The sequence below is a fragment of the Chiloscyllium punctatum genome, chromosome 8 (assembly GCF_047496795.1).
Source record: "Chiloscyllium punctatum isolate Juve2018m chromosome 8, sChiPun1.3, whole genome shotgun sequence".
NCBI lineage: Eukaryota > Metazoa > Chordata > Chondrichthyes > Orectolobiformes > Hemiscylliidae > Chiloscyllium > Chiloscyllium punctatum.
This window is the reverse complement of record NC_092746.1, coordinates 3,458,731-3,477,196: the sequence shown is the minus strand read 5'-3', so window position 1 is coordinate 3,477,196 and position 18,466 is coordinate 3,458,731. Positions and strand designations below refer to the sequence as shown.

Here is an 18,466-nt window from a genome sequence, read left to right as displayed (position 1 = left end):
GCCATGACCTGCTGGTTGATGAAGGGGGAGGGAATGGTCGGTGGGTGGAAGGTGTTGTTGAGACCGAGGAGCTCTCCTTGTAGTTTCTCTCCTGTCTCTTCCCTCCCCTCCCCCATATTTGGGTAATCGGCGACTCGAGGTCAAAGGGGTCAAGTATTTTCGATCTTTTGTAAAACGTCTCTAACGGATCTTCCTGAATGTGAAGTAAAATGTTATCGTTTTGCTGCTTACTTCCTTGAAGGAGAAGAGTGAATGTCAGATAACGAAGGTTTGTTGACAGTGACTTCCTGTGTTGTAGATTCTGTCTGCAGAGCACTGTTGTACACTTCCATAATCATAGGTTTGTTCACCAACAAAAACAAAAAGAGAAATTGCTGGAAAAGCTCATCAGATCAGCTGGAGAAAAATCAGAGTTGACATTCGTTAAGGTTCGTTAATGTTCTGAGAAGTACAACATAAAACAAGAAGCAAGTATCGCGACTGGTGAAGAAAAACAATTACGAAAGGTGTACGAACGCAAGGAAAGATTGAACAGTTTTTAAGTCTTCCAGGTTAAATGAAATAAACTTTACATCCCCTTGAGAAATTTAGTTTAGCTGTCCCCTTTATGTTTAAAAGAAAGGTAATGTGGAATTTTATTTCAAATACTTGAGTAAGACAAAGTAGGAGGCATGTTGATTAATTAAAGAACAGGTATTTTGACATTTCCTCTCAAGTATGTTAGATTAGATTAGATTTCCTACAGTGTGGAAACAGGCCCTTTGGCCCAACAAGTCCACACCGACCCTCCGAAGAGGAACCCACCCAGACCCATTTCCCTCTGACTAATGCACCTAACACTATGGGCAATTTAGCATGGCCAATTCACCTAACCTACACATCTTTGGACTGTGGGAGGAAACCCACGTAGACACTGGGAGAATGTGTAAACTCCACACAGACGGTCGCTGAGGCTGGAATCAAACCTGGAACCCTGGTGCTGTGAGCTGCCAGAGGAAGTGGTCAAAGCTGTTACAATTGCAATATCTAAAAGACATTTAGACAAGTACCTGGTTAGGAAAGGTTTAGAGGGATATGAGCCAAACAGAGGCAAATGGGACTAGTTCAGTTTAAGAAAAGTGATTGGCATGGACAAGGTGGACCAAAGGGCCTGTTTCAGTGCTGTATACCTCTTTGACTCTATAAAAGGACTCATTGTTCTGCTCCAGTTGCTTGTCTGTTGGGCAGTCACAAGTACTGGCTATGGTGTTTATTGTTGTGGTTGCAGAAGCAAGAACCCCTGTTTACAATAGCTGCCTGTCGTGCTTATTGGTGGGTATTTTTAGTTTTAAAATTTTCTTATGGGGGCACACTAAAATAAGACTAAATTCACTTTGGAATGAATTTATTAGCGGAAGTGTGAAACAAAATGACTAAATATTTTTGGAGTAATGTGATTCAATTTATTTATTGGTTTGTCTTTCTTGGCATGGTACCATGTCGATACAGCTTTTTTTGCATCAAAGTAGATGCTTTTTCTTCACACTTCAAATATTTGCCAATCTAAGTTTTCAAGATAACTATAATAATAGCTTCCATCATCCATTTAGCATCTAGCCCTTGTCAAAGTTTTACATATTTCAATGAGATCACCTTTTATTTTAACCTTGAGAGTATAGGCCCATCTTCAGCAGTCTCTCTTCCTAGAACAGCCCTAATTCCAGGCAGCAATCCAGTGAATCTTTGTATGTCTGCTAAGTCAAGTATATCTATCCTTGGTGAGAATATGCAAGTGTTGAATACATGTGTCTCTTACTTGCTCCAAGACTTTTTAACATGTATAATCCTTGCTGTATTGGCTCATGTAACCTCTACTTTCCTAATTGCTTGATTTACCTGTGTGTTAGTTTTTGTAGGTTGTTTAAATGTGTACAAGTATCCTGGGTGCAATCCTTTATTCATCTCTCACTGTGTTTTGAAATTACTTTTGTTGTTTGTTCTTCAGACCAAAGTGAATAAGGTCACATTATAGATCAGTACAATCTGTGTAGTTCTTCTTTGTTGTGTCCCAGTGGGTCTTTTGCAATTAGCTTAAGTTTGTGTATTGGAACCAGATCCTCCTTATGTACTTGGAATATTTCAGGATTCTGAACACCCTCATCAAATCTGACCTTGAGTGTATTTGCTCAAGGAATTAACCTTAGTTTCTCCAAATAAAGGAAGACTCACATACCTGGTTCCATTCCAATAAACAATGAATGGAAGAGCGTTGGGAAAAGTTGATGGGCAGAGAGATCTGGGAATGCAGATCCATTGTACCCTGAAGGTTGCTGCACAGGTGGATAGAGTGGTCAAGAAGGCATATGGTATGCTTGCCGTCATTGGACGGGGTATTGGGTATAAGAGCTGGCAAGTAATGTTAAAATTGTATACTACATTGGTTCGGCTGCATTTAGAAGACTGTGTACAGTTGTGGTCGCCACATTACCAAAAGGATGTGGACGCTTTGGAGAGGGTGCAGAGAAGGTTTACGAAGATGTTGCCTGGTATGGAAGGTGCTAGCTATGAAGAAAGGTTGAGTAGGTTTGGTTTATTTTCATTAGTAAAAGAAGATTGAGAGGGGACCTGACTGAGGTTTACAAAATCATGAAGGGTATAGACAGGGTGGATACAGACAAACTTTTTTCCAGGGTGAAGGATTCAATAACGAGAGGTCACGCTTTCAAGGTGAGAGCTGGAAAGTTTAAGGGGGAATACACTCGGCAAGTACTTCACACAGAGGGTGGTGGGCATTTGGAACACGTTGCCAGCAGAGGTGGTAGTGGCAGGCATGGTAGATTAATTTAAGATGCGTCTGGATAAATGCATGCGTAGGTGGGGAGTAGAGGGATACAGATGCTTAGGAATTGACTGACAGGTTTAGACGTTACATTTTGATCGGCTCAGGCTTGGAGGGCCGAAGGGCCTGTTCCTGCGCTGTAAATTTTCTTTGTTCTTCTTTGTTTAAATCTCCTTTTGTATCCTTTCTAAATGATTTGACATCTTTCCTGAAGTGTGGTGCCTAGAATAAATTGGTGTGATCCCAACTACAACATTACAAACATTTTAATATGGCTTTCAAAAGAGAATGTGCTGAAAAAACTCAGAATTACTTTTCGAGTTACGTGATTTCATTTGGTCTGAAGCAATAGCCTTGTTTTTCTCACTCCAAAGATGCTAGCAGACCTGAGTTTTCTAAACTTTTTTTTTGCTTCCGATTTTCAGCATCTGCGATATTATGCTTTTGTTTGAAATAACGCTTTGCTTTTGTACTCCGCTTCTGTTTGTAGATCCAATTATGCCATATGCTTTTCTCATAGCCTTTGTAGCTCGTCATGTTGTGTTCCACGGCTTGTGCATACACTTTCATGCCCCTTTGTTCCAGTGCCCCCTTAAAAATTGGATTATTTACTACTTATTCTTCCTACCAAAATACATCATCTTGTGCTTCTGTGTTCACCTGCTTGTGTCTGTCTAATGTACCAACTTATGTCCTTTGTTGCCATGCTACTCGGTACTGGCTACGTTTGAGTTTTGTGTTACCTGCAGTCACAGAAATTATAGTCTGTGGGTTCAGGCCAGGATGTAAATTTGTAACAAGAAGATTGGTCCCAGCACTAATTGATGGGGGGTTATCCCTGAATACTTCCATCCTGTCTTAGAAACAACATTTTGCACTCTGTCTTCTAACCATTTTCATAATCCATGAAAACACTTTTCCTTAAATCCAATGGGCTTCAATCGTGCAATCAAATGCTTTCTCAAATACCTTTTGAAAGTCCAAATAGACACCAACCCATCCCATTATCTACAAAACAACACCACACAGCCTGAAGAAATATTGCCAATATCACTGTTGACTGATGGCTTTCTTTTATTCTCTTGTATTTTTCAAAGTGTCCATTAATTCTAATCAAGATTATTCTCTGTACAAGTGTGCTGGGTAATTTTAAAATGCCCTACCCAGAGTTAATCTTCCTCCAGGTTTAATCCCCTTTTTTATTTGAATGGTTATAATCCTCTGGTCTCACTTGATGAAAAGAGGTTTGGAAGATAGGACAAAATCGCCAGAATATGCACCATCAAACTTTCAGCAACCTAGGATACTTTCATCTCGACAAAATGACTTTTCTACTTTGAGCGTGGCTAATGTTTGGCATACCACTGTTACTAATTTTTATCCTATCCAATTATGTAGTACCTCCCTTATTGTGATAACAGCAGGAGTCTTTTCCGTTGAGTCACATGCCAAGTTTTCATTTGAAATTCAGACTTGTGGACTATGCTTATTATTTTCCACTTTCCCTTGCCTTTCCTTTGACTATTTTGTTTATTTGTTCATAAAATACTTTCAGGTTTTGTGTTGTGTTGTTCAGTATCTCCTATAAAAAAAATTAGAGCACTCTGACCAGAATATTATGAAAGAATTTGCCCAGGTGCCCCACAATGCCAAAAAGTCAAATCAATATAAATACAAATTGGTACCAATGCAAAACAGTTGCAACTTTATTTGGAACAAAGTTACAATAACTTTTAATGCTAGCATTATTATGTCGAATCCCATTTGGGCCCTTAAGATTACAGTACTTCCCAAGTCTCTTGCAGATTCACGCAGTCGCTCTATCTCTGTTTCTGGATCTGCAAAGTTGCTTTCCTCCTCTCTCCCTCTGGACAATCACCTGGTCTCTGTCTCTTGCCATGCTGAACTCTTCAGAAGCCGTCAGATAATTCAAGCCCTATTCCCAGAGAGGTCAACAGGTCAACTCTGTTTTTATACCTTTATCTAGAAGCTTGTATAGTTCTGGCCAAATAGGGCGATAGACTTAGTAGTTTGAAACCAAGTCAGTCATTTGGATGGCATTCTACTGATAGTTTCTTTGTGGAGCAGTGCCTGCTGCCTTTCTGTCTGGGCCCTCCTTTGTTTAGTATACATTGGTCTCCCTGTATCCATGAGGATACGTTCCAGGATCTACCGCGCAAGGCCAAACTCCGGATAGAAGCACACCCATTCTTTTAAATGGGAAATGTACCTTCCAAAACAGCCTCCTGGTTCTGGAACATTTCCTTTATGTTCAGGCCACAGGAAACCGCAGGTAACTAACTACGGAAAATGATTCAGCGGATACAGGGGACGTCCTGTGTAAGCTGTTGGGGGTATGTCTGTCCAGGATAACTGTTGCCTTTTACATTATGCTAATAACACTAGCACCTGGCTGCTGTGTTTGTACTGGTCTGGTGTATGAGTTTTGTGATTCCAGAATTTTACTTGGCCAATATATACAGCATCTCTTGCTGTTATGGCAAAGTTAGCAATTTGTGTTTTGATGACAATGTTGCGATTTGGTCTTGAGAGCATGGATGGCATTCTGTTGTGATTGGGTGATGTTTTGCTCCACCTTGTGGGTGTGGCTGAATCTGGCATTTACATATTACTTGACGGTTTGAGCATACATGTTAAGCCAAGGGCAGCAGCCCTCCCATGGGTTCCAAGTCGACCCCTTTGGTCTCTCCTTTGCGGATCACTGTGATGACTGTTCACACTCCAGGTGACCGTACTGCACATCTCTCTCTGTCTCTGTCTCTCTCTCTCTCTCTCTCTCTCTCTCTCTCTCTCTGTCTCTCTCTCTGTCTCTGTCTCTCTGTCTCTGTCTCTCTCTGTCTCTCTCTCTGTCTCTCTCTCTGTCTCTCTCTCTGTCTCTCTCTCTGTCTCTCTCTCTGTCTCTCTCTCTGTCTCTCTCTCTCACTCACACACACACTTTCACTCTGTCTCACTTACACTTACACACACACACACACACACTCACTCTTACATATTCACATGCAGTTACAAATCACACAACACCAACAGGTTTAATTGGAAGCACTAGCTTTCAGAGTGCCGCTCCTTCATCAGGTGGTTGGCACTTTAGTAATATAACCTGTCTGACTCAAGATTGTGACACAGACAGACTTTAATGTCACACCTTTTAATGCATTATCTGAGCTGAAATGGCACATTTTTAAAGAAAACCTGAAGTTCTCTTGAGTATGTGACTTAAAAGGAGTTCTGGGATTTACATATTAACAAACCAAATCTAAAACCATTCTAAAAGATGAAAGACGTAATTGAAGTTTGTTGAATATATTTCAGCCATATTAGACTGTAACCTTTTGCTATAAATTTTGTCTTATGGTCCTGCTCCACAACCGTGGGCGGCACAGTGGCACAGTGGTTAGCACTGCTGCCTCACAGTGCCTGAGACCCGGGTTCAATTCCCGCCTCAGACGACTGACTGTGTGGAGTTTGCATGTTCTCCCCGTGTCTGCGTGGGTTTCCTCCGGGTGCTCCGGTTTCCTCCCACAGTCCAAAGATGTGCAGGCCAGGTGAATTGGCCATGCTAAATTGCCCATAGTGTTAGGTAAGGGGTAAATGTAGATGTAGGGGTATGGGTGGGTTACACTTCGGCGGGGCGGTGTGGACTTGTTGGGCCGAAGGGCCTGTTTCCACACTGTAAGTAATCTAAAAAAAACCATGTGATGAAGAAGCAGCGCGTTGAAACCTAATGCTTCCCAATAAATCTGTTGGGCTATAACTTGGTGTGGTGTGATTTTAAACTTTGTCCACCCCAGTCCAACACTGGCTCCTCCAAATCAAGAATCAGAATAATCATCTCAGCAATCTAGTGAACAGGAACCACTGAATTGTCTTCCTAATTTTTTCCCTCCATTTTATTTCTTCTGTCTGTGAATGTACAGAGGAACCTCGATTATCCGGTAAGATTGCAAGGTCCTGATGCTTGAGTAAACAATGTTGTCCGGCATTTGGTTAACTGACTAAAATACCTCCCGTGCGTGTCCTTCAGATACTCTAGGTTCCTCTGTAGTGGGGAGTTTATAAGGGGATGAGAATTTTAATTAGAAGATTTCTATTTGACAGTTTGTAATTGTGTACGGGAGCTCAAGCTTATTTGGAATAAGTAGTCATTCTTGTTAGGTATAGAAACCAAGCCTCTGCTTTTTGACAACCTCGGTCTAAATTGGGCAATTCTGTGATTTCTCAAAAAATCTTTAACCTTTTGTTATGACTTCTGGAATAACAGGGCTTGATTTCCAGTGCATTATCCTACTCAGGCGTAACATTTATGAAAGGATGGCTGTTCCAATCCCTTTGACAGGTTGACTCATATGTATATCTAGATTGAATTTCAGGCATTGTAAAACATTAACATTGCACGTGGAAATTGCACATGTAATTTGGAATCTTGTAGTATGTATGTACTAGATCAACTTGGCAGGCTTCCAAAAAATATTGTCTTCAATGGCCGTTGGTTTTGTGGTGGAATGGGCTCCTTCCTGTGCTGAAGTTCACTTGTGAAATGGAACGATTTTCTGTTCATGTTTATAATTGTAGCTGTCTATGTCAATATGTTGTAATATCCCTCAAATGGAAATTCTATATGATTGTCTTTATCTTCCTATGACACATGTAATCACAATGGCATAAAGGCTCTATTTTATGCACGCCCTTAAGTGGATATTCAAATTTACTCCAATAAAAGTGCAGTATGTTGTATGTTAGCCATAATGTGTTATTTTTGGCTTGTGATAAAACAATGTCACAGGAAACCAATGAATCATTGTGTGGGTGTTTCAAATATTGGGTCTGTTTTTGATACTTTCTTAGCGAAAGTGGTGCTGGTCACTTCCATGAACATCTCAAATTTACTGCCCCGAATCAACTTATGTTAGTGTAAGAGCTGAAAATGTGTTTCTGGAAAAGCACAGCAGGTCAGGCAGCATCCAAGGAGCAGGAGAATTGACGTTTCGGGTATGAGCCTGAAGAAAGGCTCATGCCCGAAACGTCAATTCTCCTGCTCCTTGGATGCTGCCTGACCTGCTGTGCTTTTCCAGCAACACATTTTCAGCTCTGATCTCCAGCATCTGCAGTCCTCACTTTCTCCTTATGTTTGTGTAATACAAGGTATAATAATACCCACTTGTGACCTGAATTGGATGTTACATCTTATGCATTTGCTGTTTTGTTTTCACAGATGCACTGAGAGGTAACTTTGTGGGATTGACCTGATAGAAATAGTAAAAAGCTTTTTAAAATAAATAAGTAATAGATTAACAGTCCAAGTGAGAACAATGTTCTTCTTTCAAAATTAGTCCTCTGCAGAAAGGAATAAAAGAAAAGCAATATACCGGACTCTGATCAATTTATTCCCTTTTCTCAACATTGCAAAATCTGACAATTTGCACTTAGTTTTCATTTCCAGACTGAGGATGACAGATTTGTGTTCTTTCTCTACTTTTGTCTTTATCCCATGTCAATAGGGGTCTCCTTGTTAATTGCTTCTCCACTCAGAGAATTCTTTCCAAAAAATATATTTTTAGCAAAGACCTGCTGGACTGAATAAAATTATTCCACTTTGATGACCTATTGGTCCACATGACAAAAGAAATCAAAATTGTTTAGTGGTATCAAAAATAGCATCACTGACTCGACAATACACAATGTACCCCCCCCCGCTTCAGCAGTTTATTTTTAAGTCTGTGCAATAACGCATTGGAAATTAATTAACAACCAAATTCCTTATAGAAAGAAAATAAAACAGTCATGAAGGATGACAGTTGATATATGTTGTTGGTGTTCAATTCTGACGACCACAGAAACTAAATAATTACAGTATTAACCTGAATTGTGCTTCTAGTAATATTTTGCTGTGTATTATAGAAATTCTACAGTAGTAATATTATGAGTGGAAAAAAAATGCGTGCACCTTGGATGAATGGAACATAGTATATGACTCTCAGGTAATAGTCAGGCTTGTGTTTAAAAGGTTGACCATCTGCTTTTTTTCCCAAAAATAATTCATTTCTCAAAAGCCTCGTGTACAGATTGACCCTTGACATTTTAGCTTAAAAAAAAACTCTTCCTACTTAGTAACCACTTCCTATTGAATTCAAGCTCACTATGCTGTAAACCTGCTTGATGGAATAATAGAAAAGCAGTTCATTGAAGGCAGCTATTCATCTCATCACGTTTGTGCATGTGTTAATAGGTGATGTCATGGCTCTGGTGCACATTGTATAGCTATCAATTCCACTGTTTACTCTGGCAATGTGGTATCAAGAAAGAACAGCAGAGGCAGCTCAGTTTTGAATTGAAGAGTCTGAAGAGATCTCAGGTATCAGAGAAATATTTGAGATTGGCAGAATTTCTATGCACAGCAAACAGTGGCTGTAATTGGAGGACAAAATGGCTGTAAGTAATTACAATTTGAAGTCAGAGTTGTAAATCACGAGAATGGACACACTTTCTAGATGTTTCTGAATTTCTCAGAATCTTCACATTGAAACAAGCAAGAAAATTAGGCATAGCAGATTTCAGAGCCATCCAGGCTAGCGTACCAGGTTTGTGCAGAGAAACAATTCTGTATTGTGTCACAAACTCTCCTGGCACAACTTCTTGCATTTTAGCAGTTTATAATCAAATCTCAACGAAATAATGGCAACATATTACCCTATATTGGGAATGTAGGTGAGGATTTCATGAATTTTGATGTCAATCAAATAGTGAGCAAAGTGGCAGACAAAACCATGTTAAGTGAAGACAAATGGTCATAAAAAGAGTAGAACGACTTGTGCTGTCTGGGGGGGGGGGGGTTGCAAAACTTAAGCTAATGATGATATGGGTAAATCATATCAAAGTAGCAACTTTCAGTGATATTTTTGGTATGGGTCTGGCAGAAACCATCTTTGAAATGACGGTTGTGATCTCGAGGCAATGGGAGAGGATGGATTTCAACATTTGCAAAAATGTTAATGGTGAATAAGTCAATTCCACTTTTTGACTAAATCTTTAGTCATAGAAACTGCTACTTTTAGATAAACATATAGTATAATTACCTTACATAGGATGTGCAACATAGAAACAGGCCTTTTCAGTCATTCCATCACAGCATTTATGCTTCACTTGAATCTCCACCCACCTTGCCTAACTCCTATCAGCGTAACCCTCTTTTCCTTTTCCCTTGTGCTTATCTAGACTATGCACTTCAACTACTCATTATGGGAATGAATTCAATCAAGCTTTATTTCTTTGTGTCTACTTAATCTCTTCCCACATGCGGAAGAATTCTGTTTACTTCACCAAAACTTTGCATAGTTGACAGGCTCATCATTAGTCACCACTCACCAATGCCCAGTCTCTTTTTCAAGAGCAAAGACCTTAATCTGTGTAGCTTTTCTTCATTAATTTGTACATTGTGTTTCATTAACATTCACTCGTTACCTGATGATGGAGCAGTGCTATAAAAGCTGGTGCTTTCAAATAAACCTGTTGGATTATAACCTGGTGTTGTGATTTTTAACTTTGTTTTAGGAAGTGCAAAGTACTTGGTGTACTGCAAAGTTTTCTCATGAATTGTTCAGTTCCCTTGTGCTGGCAATCTGTCAAACATAGAACAGCACAAACAGTAAACAAAAATTGAATTGCACTATGTCGCGCATCAACAGTTCAGTCTAGATGAGTTATTTACATCTGACTCAAAGCATTTTTTAATTAATTACAAGCAAATTGGAATCTAGTTCTATTTCCCATCTTCCCACCCCTGCCAATACATAGATAGACAAGCATCTATATAGGTTTGCGCACTCTCATTTAACGCGGTCAGTTTCATAAGTACTAGATATTTTGAGTGTCTCACTTGAGTAACCATTATTAGTAAAGGTTCTTCATAAACTGCAGAGCTTCTCATAACAAAGCCTCCTCTTATTATAAAGTAACATTGGCACATGCACCAGATGTCTTAGTGTTAGAATCAAGATCAACATTTTCTCTGCCTAACCAGATTCTGATGGCCATGTGTGGTGTCTATGAGTTTACTCAGCACAGGCCAGGAGTTGAATGACACCACTTCCATATCATAGTCTAAAACAGCTGAGCAAACATTTAATGAAGAGTCAACATGTTACTGTCCGTTGTGAAGTAATGCTGTAATTATTACCATTTATTTAAGTCACACTTCTATTTTATTATCAAAATTTTATTTGCAGGATCTAAAATTCTTCTTGCATCTCAGCAGTGTTCACTTTACAGACTTACCACTTTGACCTCTCAGTTAGCCACCTAGTCATATTTTCATCTGAATTTCTGTTCAGTATCTGAACTCTTCCCTGCATATGTGAGGTACCTTGGGATATATTGTGTTTGAAATTCTGTGTAACTGTATTACATGCTATTTAAACTAGTTACAGAGGGCAGTTAAGCAACTTGATAATCTCTTTAATTTTACAGAAATTGCGCTGAAGAATGGATGTAATTCAGACACCATTGCCAACAAGCAGCACGATGCAAACATCTAATTTTGCTCATGTCATTTTTCAAAACGTGGCAAAAAGTTATCTCCCTCATGCTCCACTTGAGTGTCATTACATATTGACTCCATACATTAAGCCGCATCAAAAGGACTGGGTTGGCATCTTTAAGGTAACTTTTTTGAAACGCATGTGACCTTTGAATTTTTTGAGATGTTACATTTATCATTTTAAAGTAAATATCCTGACTTATTATTTCTTAACTAATTGTCAGAACTCTTGCTGAATTGGTTCATCTGTGTATTTATTAAATATAAGTAGTTGGTATCCTGTGACTCTGTACACAGAGTCTAAACAAAGTATAAATTTAAGGGTGAGGATAATTAATGGGGATATTAGAAAGAGATGGAGTAGAAAAGGAGAGTGATGGTGGGGGCAGAAAAATGTAGATTCTGGATTGAGTAGATAGTTCCAAAAGGGAAGGTGAAATTCCTTCCTCTCTTTCAGGCCAATAGACAATAGGTGCAGGAGTAGACTATTCGGCCCTTCGAGCCAGCACTATCTGTCGCCATCCTGTGCTCATCTCCCTCTCCTTTCTAACCCTGTGGCTTTCCTCTCCTTTCCTTCCTTCCTTTTCCATTTGTGGCTGGGTGAAATTTAGTTCAGAAGTTTACTTAAGTTAGCGAGTGAGGGATACGGATATAAAAGAGAAACTTATTGGGGAAGAAAGAATGAAAGGCCTTTTATCTTGGGTTATGTGTGGCATTCTTCTCAATTTGCTAACAATAGTGGAGTATCTTTTGGACAGGAATTAGCAGAGTTTTGTCTCAATATCAGAGATTTAGCAGAGTTTTGTCTCAAGATTTACCATTTAGCAGGAGATCGCCCCCAGTTGCTGCTTAAACCCAGTTCAAGGTTCCCCTTGGTTGGGTTGAGTTTGCTGGTCTGCAGAGCTGTACTCTCTGAAATAGGTTGCTGTAACTGAGTGGAAAGAATCCTCAACACAAGAAACTTTATACACAGTTAAACAGGTGTATTATACCAACGAAATGTAAACATGGATCTATTTCTGTTTTACTTCTCAAAAATGACATGCAAGAAGCTGACTGATGCATCATATTTTTATATTTGCCCATCTTTGAGCTAGTTTAATCATTGTTGTAGCATTTCCACTGTCCACATGTTCCCAGTTATTTGCATGTTTGATTGAGTGGGTGTGATTCTTGTCCATTTAGATAAAAATTTATATGTGGCAAAAGATGAATGATTTAGCGATGGAATGGTGCATGCAATTTAGAATTATCAAAAGTCATGGACTTGTTTTTAATGTCTGATTGGAGAGGACAACAACTTTTCATTTAATGGATGGCATTATCCCAACATAGTCACAAAATGTGGCACTCATATTTTCTCTTTCAGGACCTTTAGAATATTGCAGCCATTAATTTCCTTAGAATATCTAATAATGCAACACACGTTAATGTAGTTTTTGATTTATTGTTGAAGGTATTAAAGGTTTGAAATGTAAATTAATATTTTTGGAGGAATGGGAGTAGTCTAATTGTTTTTGCCTTAGTATTTGAGCACACTTTATCCAGGTAAATCAACTACGTTTGAGTCAGGGGTTATTGTTTGCTTTATTGGACAACATGACACAGCACTTTTGAACATGTTCTATTAGCTAGGACTCTATATTGGTTAAAAATTGTGTATTTCATAACTTAGTATTTTCAAATATTTTTAAAAACAGTACAGACATAATGATTATAAAGTTTGGAACATTAACAGGTGAAACCAAATGTACAGAAGGAACTGATCCACCTATTGCCTTCCTAGCTATCCCCTTCCCCCTGCCCCACCCCCACCCCATATTCCTGATGAAGGGTTTATGCCCGAAATGTCGACTCTCCTGCTGCTTGGATGCTGCCTGACCTTATGTGCTTTTCCAGTGCCACACTTTTAGGTCTATTTAAAGCATCACATAGCGGTAGTGACAAACAAAACATATAGCTCAAACAATCATTCGTTAAATTCATTATACAGACTACTAGATCTCGATGAGAGATAGAAATTAGTCTTTTCCCCCAAAACAACAACTATACAAAATGACCTCTTCCACTGCAGTTGCATGAATGCATATTTGATAAACCGAAAATCACCTTTGGCCTTCCCCATTTGACATTAGTACAAGAGGCCAGAATCTTCTCTCCAAGTTTACTCCCTTGGTGTTGACTATTAGTTATTTCTCCACTGAAGGCCGCTGTTCCAAAGAGTCAGATTGAAAAGTTCAATCCCATTTACCAATTTAGATTTAATTCATCATCATTCTGTTCTCTAACCATGTTTATACAGAGTTATTGAAATTGGTTCCATTTATTATGACCCATTTTAAAAACCGTGTGCATAATGAGTCGAAATAGGTGGGAGGTGATGGTGATAAGGTGGAGAGGTTAGGTGGGAAGATGTTCAAGAGGGTGGTGCTAATTTGGGGGGGATTGGATCTAGGATAAGGTGGAGGGAGGGGCAATAAGGAAACTGGTGAAATTGACGTTGATGCTGTGTGATTAAAGGACCCCTTGGCAGAAGATGAGATGTTCTTCCTCCAGGCGTCCAAATCCTAGCACCTCCAACCACACAACATCAATGTCGATTTCACCAGTTTCCTCCACCTTATCCCAGGTCCAATCCTCCAACTCGGCACCACCTCCTTGAACTTCTCCAACCTGTCCATCTTCCTTCCCACCTATCCATTCCATCCTCTGCTCAGACCTATCACCACCACCACAGCCCCACCTGCATCCACCTATCTCCCTCCTAGATACCTTTCCCCTCAGCCCCCTTGCCCCACCCCCACCCCCTACATTCCTGAGGAAGGGTTTATGTCCAAAACGTCGACTCTCCTGCTCCTCGGATGCTGGCTGACCTAACTGTGCTTTTCCCGTGCCACACTTTTTGATTCTGATCTCCAGTATCTGCAGTCCTCACTTTCTTCACTTCATTTTATAGGTTAGTTCATGCCGACTAATTAATGTTTTGTTGTTTTGCAATCTGATTGAGCTGTAAAATTAAAACGAACTAGTTGATCTTGAAGGAATGCCCTGTGCCAAATACCTATTTCTTTGTTCTTTCTCCAATTGTACTTAGAACGAGGAATTGAAGAGAGAACAATAATGTTGGTTAAGGAGGTCATAAGATAATATACTAGATGCCGCATTCTTTTTCTTTTAGTTATGCTTCTTCCAAATAAGTTTTATTGTGTGATTTTATTCTCAATCAGAGCCTATGTTGCCAAAAAAAGAATCTAAAATTCTGCAGCGAGTTCCTGGCCTTCAGCTCCACTTGCCGTTGCTTAGCAAGGTCCTGACCTAATCATCTTTTACTTTCTTTGCTCTGTCTAATTATATCTTGATTTGCCCTCGGAATGAGATCTGGCCCTGAGTAGCTGAATGTCGTGACTGTTTTCTCTGGAAAGTTTTTTTAGAAAATAAAGCTTTGCATGTTCTCAGTCCTTTTTTCCTAATTTTCTTTTTTTTAAAGATCCTTGCTCATACGAAATATATTTCCACCATTGCTAGTCAGGATTCTTGATTTGTGATACTTAGCAGTGATTGTTGGGAGTCATTTCAACATGGGGAGGTGGATGGTAGTTTAATGAAGCCATGATATTTCAGTACCTAAGGCCATTTCCCCTAACAGCAATGAAATGTAGGAATTCTGCCATGTTTTTGCATTCTGATATACTTGTATAACAACAATGTAATGTAGAGATCGATAATAAGTTTAACTAATTGCCGTTACAATGAGTATTTGATTCTGGATAATTTATATTTGTTGGCAGTATTGTTCACACTGGATCAGAAAGATTTGTAGCCATTCTGAATACTTTTCTACATTAACTCCCTAGTGTTGTAATGGAGCAGTACTGGTTTGCAGATTTTGTCATACTTAAGACACTATTCATATACTTAGCTGCACATTAAGCTTAAAACACAAGTTGCAGGAAAGTAGGGTTAGCAATCTGGAATAATTAGACAAAGTAGTTCACCACCTTTGCAACTGATAGTTTCAGATCTGGTGATCTACTACTTTATAAATGCATGTATGGAGGCAATTTGAACTCACTCAAAAGAAATTAAAAATTAAGAGTCAAAGGATGACCATGAAACCCTTCTTGTTGCTACAAAAACCCACCTGGTTCACTTCATGTCTTTTAGAGGAGATGACTATCTTCCTTGCCTCTTCTGACCTGCGTGTGACTCCAGACTCACAACAGTGTTAGCTCTTAACTGCCCTCTTAGGCAGTTATGGATGGCAATAAGTGCTGACATGGCCAGTGATGCACATTCTGTGAAAGAATTTAAAAAAACCAAATGGATATGTGAGGCTTTGGCATCTTTCTTTTCTTATTTGAATTGCTTTAGGTTGTATTGCCACATATACTGAGGTCCAAGAGTACAGTGAGAAGTGTACAATGTCACAATACACGATGTCATCTGAGGTACAAAATATTAGTTATAGAAATAAATAATTTCAAAAATTCAGCAACTTTGAGAAATTAATTTAAAATGTTAAACATGATGATCCTTTATTGAGCCATGGACCTGCAGATGCTCCAAGCTGAGCTTCCTCAATGACTCTGTGGAAGTGGGTACTGCAGATGCCGGAGATTAGACTCAAGATTAGAGTAGTACTGGAAAAGCACAGCAGGTCCGGCCTTCCTGATGAAGGGATTTTGCCTGAAATGCCGATCTTCCTACTCCTCGGATGCTGCCTGACCTGCTGTATTTTTCCAACACCACTCTAATCTTCCTCAATGACTTGTTCTCCCCTGTGCTGGGCATGCTTTCACCTGGGTTGGGTTAAGACCTGTCAGGCTTCACCACTGCTCGCAAGGCTTGAGTCCCAATGCCATCTGAGTGCAAGAGGTCAGTAAGGAAAATAGAAAATAGCAGGAAAGAAAAGAAAAGCAGTAGGAATGGGCATGCACAGGCTCAGGAGCTCTACTCTGAGGCATCTTGCTCTTGATCCAGTAATTTTATAGGAAGTAGGGGGCAGTAGTTTCATTAACTCCTTGTTGTATTGAAGAATGGTGCAGGATGCATTAAAATGACCAACTAGAATATAGTATTTTACTATTTTATTGATTTTGAAGTGTTGTTTCAAGGGTTTAATGGAGTCTGTTACGTTTACAGTTGGAGTGAGGAAGGAGGTTCCTTCTTGAAATCTAATCTTCTCCACTTATTGGCTGGAATGACTCCTCCTAACAAAAAGTCAATGTTACACAAGTTGTGACATTTTAGATCTGTTATGAACTTGGGGAATATGAGCTTGTCCTTTTCAAGAAAGATCATACAGACTTGAATATGAGCAAATTGTTAAGCAAATAGAAAGAAGTTTAAGTTCTGAAAATTTCCTATTTTCAGGAACATGAAGAGGAAAACAGCTGTAAGAATAGAATTTTAGCAGATTTTGGTTTCAAGGATATTTTTAAGACTTCAATTATGATCATGCAGACCACACTTCACAAACAAATTTGTTTGATTTATGAAACAAATTGACGCACTTTACATGAATTAAATGAACGTGGACTTGAGTTGAAATTAGTTCACCATTTAATTAATAAATGTTTCAGTGAAGTTCAATATTTTGCAAAAAATGATTTCACTTATGAAAATCAGTCCAAAATGGTTTTATGTAGGGTGGAGGAGTTCAAAACTAGAGGACATAGGTTTAAGGTGAGAGGGGAAATATTTAAAAAGTGCCTGAGGGGTAACATTTTCACACAGACTGGTGAGTGTGTGGAATGAGCTGCCAGTGGAAATGGTGGAGGCAGGTATAATTACAACATTTTTAAAAGGCATCTGGGTGGGTATATAAATAGGAAGGGTTCAGAGACATATGGGCCAAATGTTGGCAAATGTGACTTGCTCAGGTAGGGATGCCTAGTCAGTATGGACACGTTGGACTGAAGGGTCTGTTTCCATGCTATGACTCAGTGACTCAATGCTCCATTGTTTTTGCAAAATACATAATTGTCTAGCCAAACATTAAGTTTATCCGAATTATTGCTGAACTACAAATGCAATGGTAAACTGTATCAAAAATATTTATCTTGTTTTACTGTTCAAGCCTGCGTTTGGTGTGAAGCTGATCAAACAGAGCCATTGATGTTCGACTATTGTCAGATAATAAACTGGAAAGATATGAGTAGTTCTTTGAAACTGAAATTCTAATGAAACATACAGGCCAACAACAAACATTGGAAGTTCACTTCAAGTCCATTTGTTTGTCGCACAATCTTAGAAATAATTGATATGTAAAGGATAATTTTGTATGAATAATTCCTTGTATTTGGGCTGGCAATGTTGCCTCTTGTCAGATGAGGAGATGGAAACATCAAGTTCTGTAAATTAATCGAGTAGTCAACAGTATTATGAAGACTTTATTTAAAATAGTGCTTTCTGAATTTTCTTCTCTACACTGGAAATGTTTTACCAAAAAGCAAACCCCTTTAAAAACAAATTTTTAATGAGGATAATTATTGCAAATAATACATTATTCTATTGTGTTGTACTTGGGAGGAAAATCTGTTCAGTCTCTTGGGAGGTCAAAAGATCCCATTTATTGATTTGCACCATCTTAAAATTTTTCAAAAACTTTTGAGATGAATCATCAAAATGCAGCAACTTTTTTTGGAAGCAATAACTGACTCAGTTATTAGGTCATAGGAACTCTGTGGAATATACAAATGAATAGAGTACTTCAAAGCCTGATACGAAGCAGGAGTAGGAGTAGAAGACTGAAACAGTGATGTACTGAAAGCAAGCTGAGAAGCTGCGTTCTGTCTCGCTCTCTCTATCTGAAAGTGATGTGCTCAGTTCTGTAAAGGTGCCTTCTCTCAGAGGAAACCATCTGCAACCAAGATCTTTTAAAATGTGGAAATGTGCTCTGTACAACTACATACAAGAGAACAGTCGAGTTAAGGACTCAAAATGTTCAGACCAGTCAAGGAACAGCTAACTACTTAACTTGCATGGACTGTAAAATCTGTGTAAGCCTATTACTTTACTCTGTCAACTGACCTTGTTTGTGTGTGGGTGCAGGTGATGTGTGTGTGATCAAAGGAATGATGTCACAGCAAAAACAC

General features: G+C 39.0%; 1 protein-coding gene across 1 annotated transcript in view; it reads left to right on the top strand.

The window, feature by feature from the left end:
- The window catches only part of tax1bp1b (Tax1 (human T-cell leukemia virus type I) binding protein 1b), a 101,840-nt gene that overhangs the window by 319 nt on the left and 83,055 nt on the right, over positions 1 to 18,466 (top strand). The window contains exon 2 of the mRNA XM_072575048.1: positions 11,300 to 11,491. Within this exon, the coding sequence (XP_072431149.1) occupies positions 11,315 to 11,491 (177 nt within the window). The 5' untranslated portion in view covers positions 11,300 to 11,314. The remainder of the gene's footprint in view (positions 1 to 11,299; positions 11,492 to 18,466) is intronic.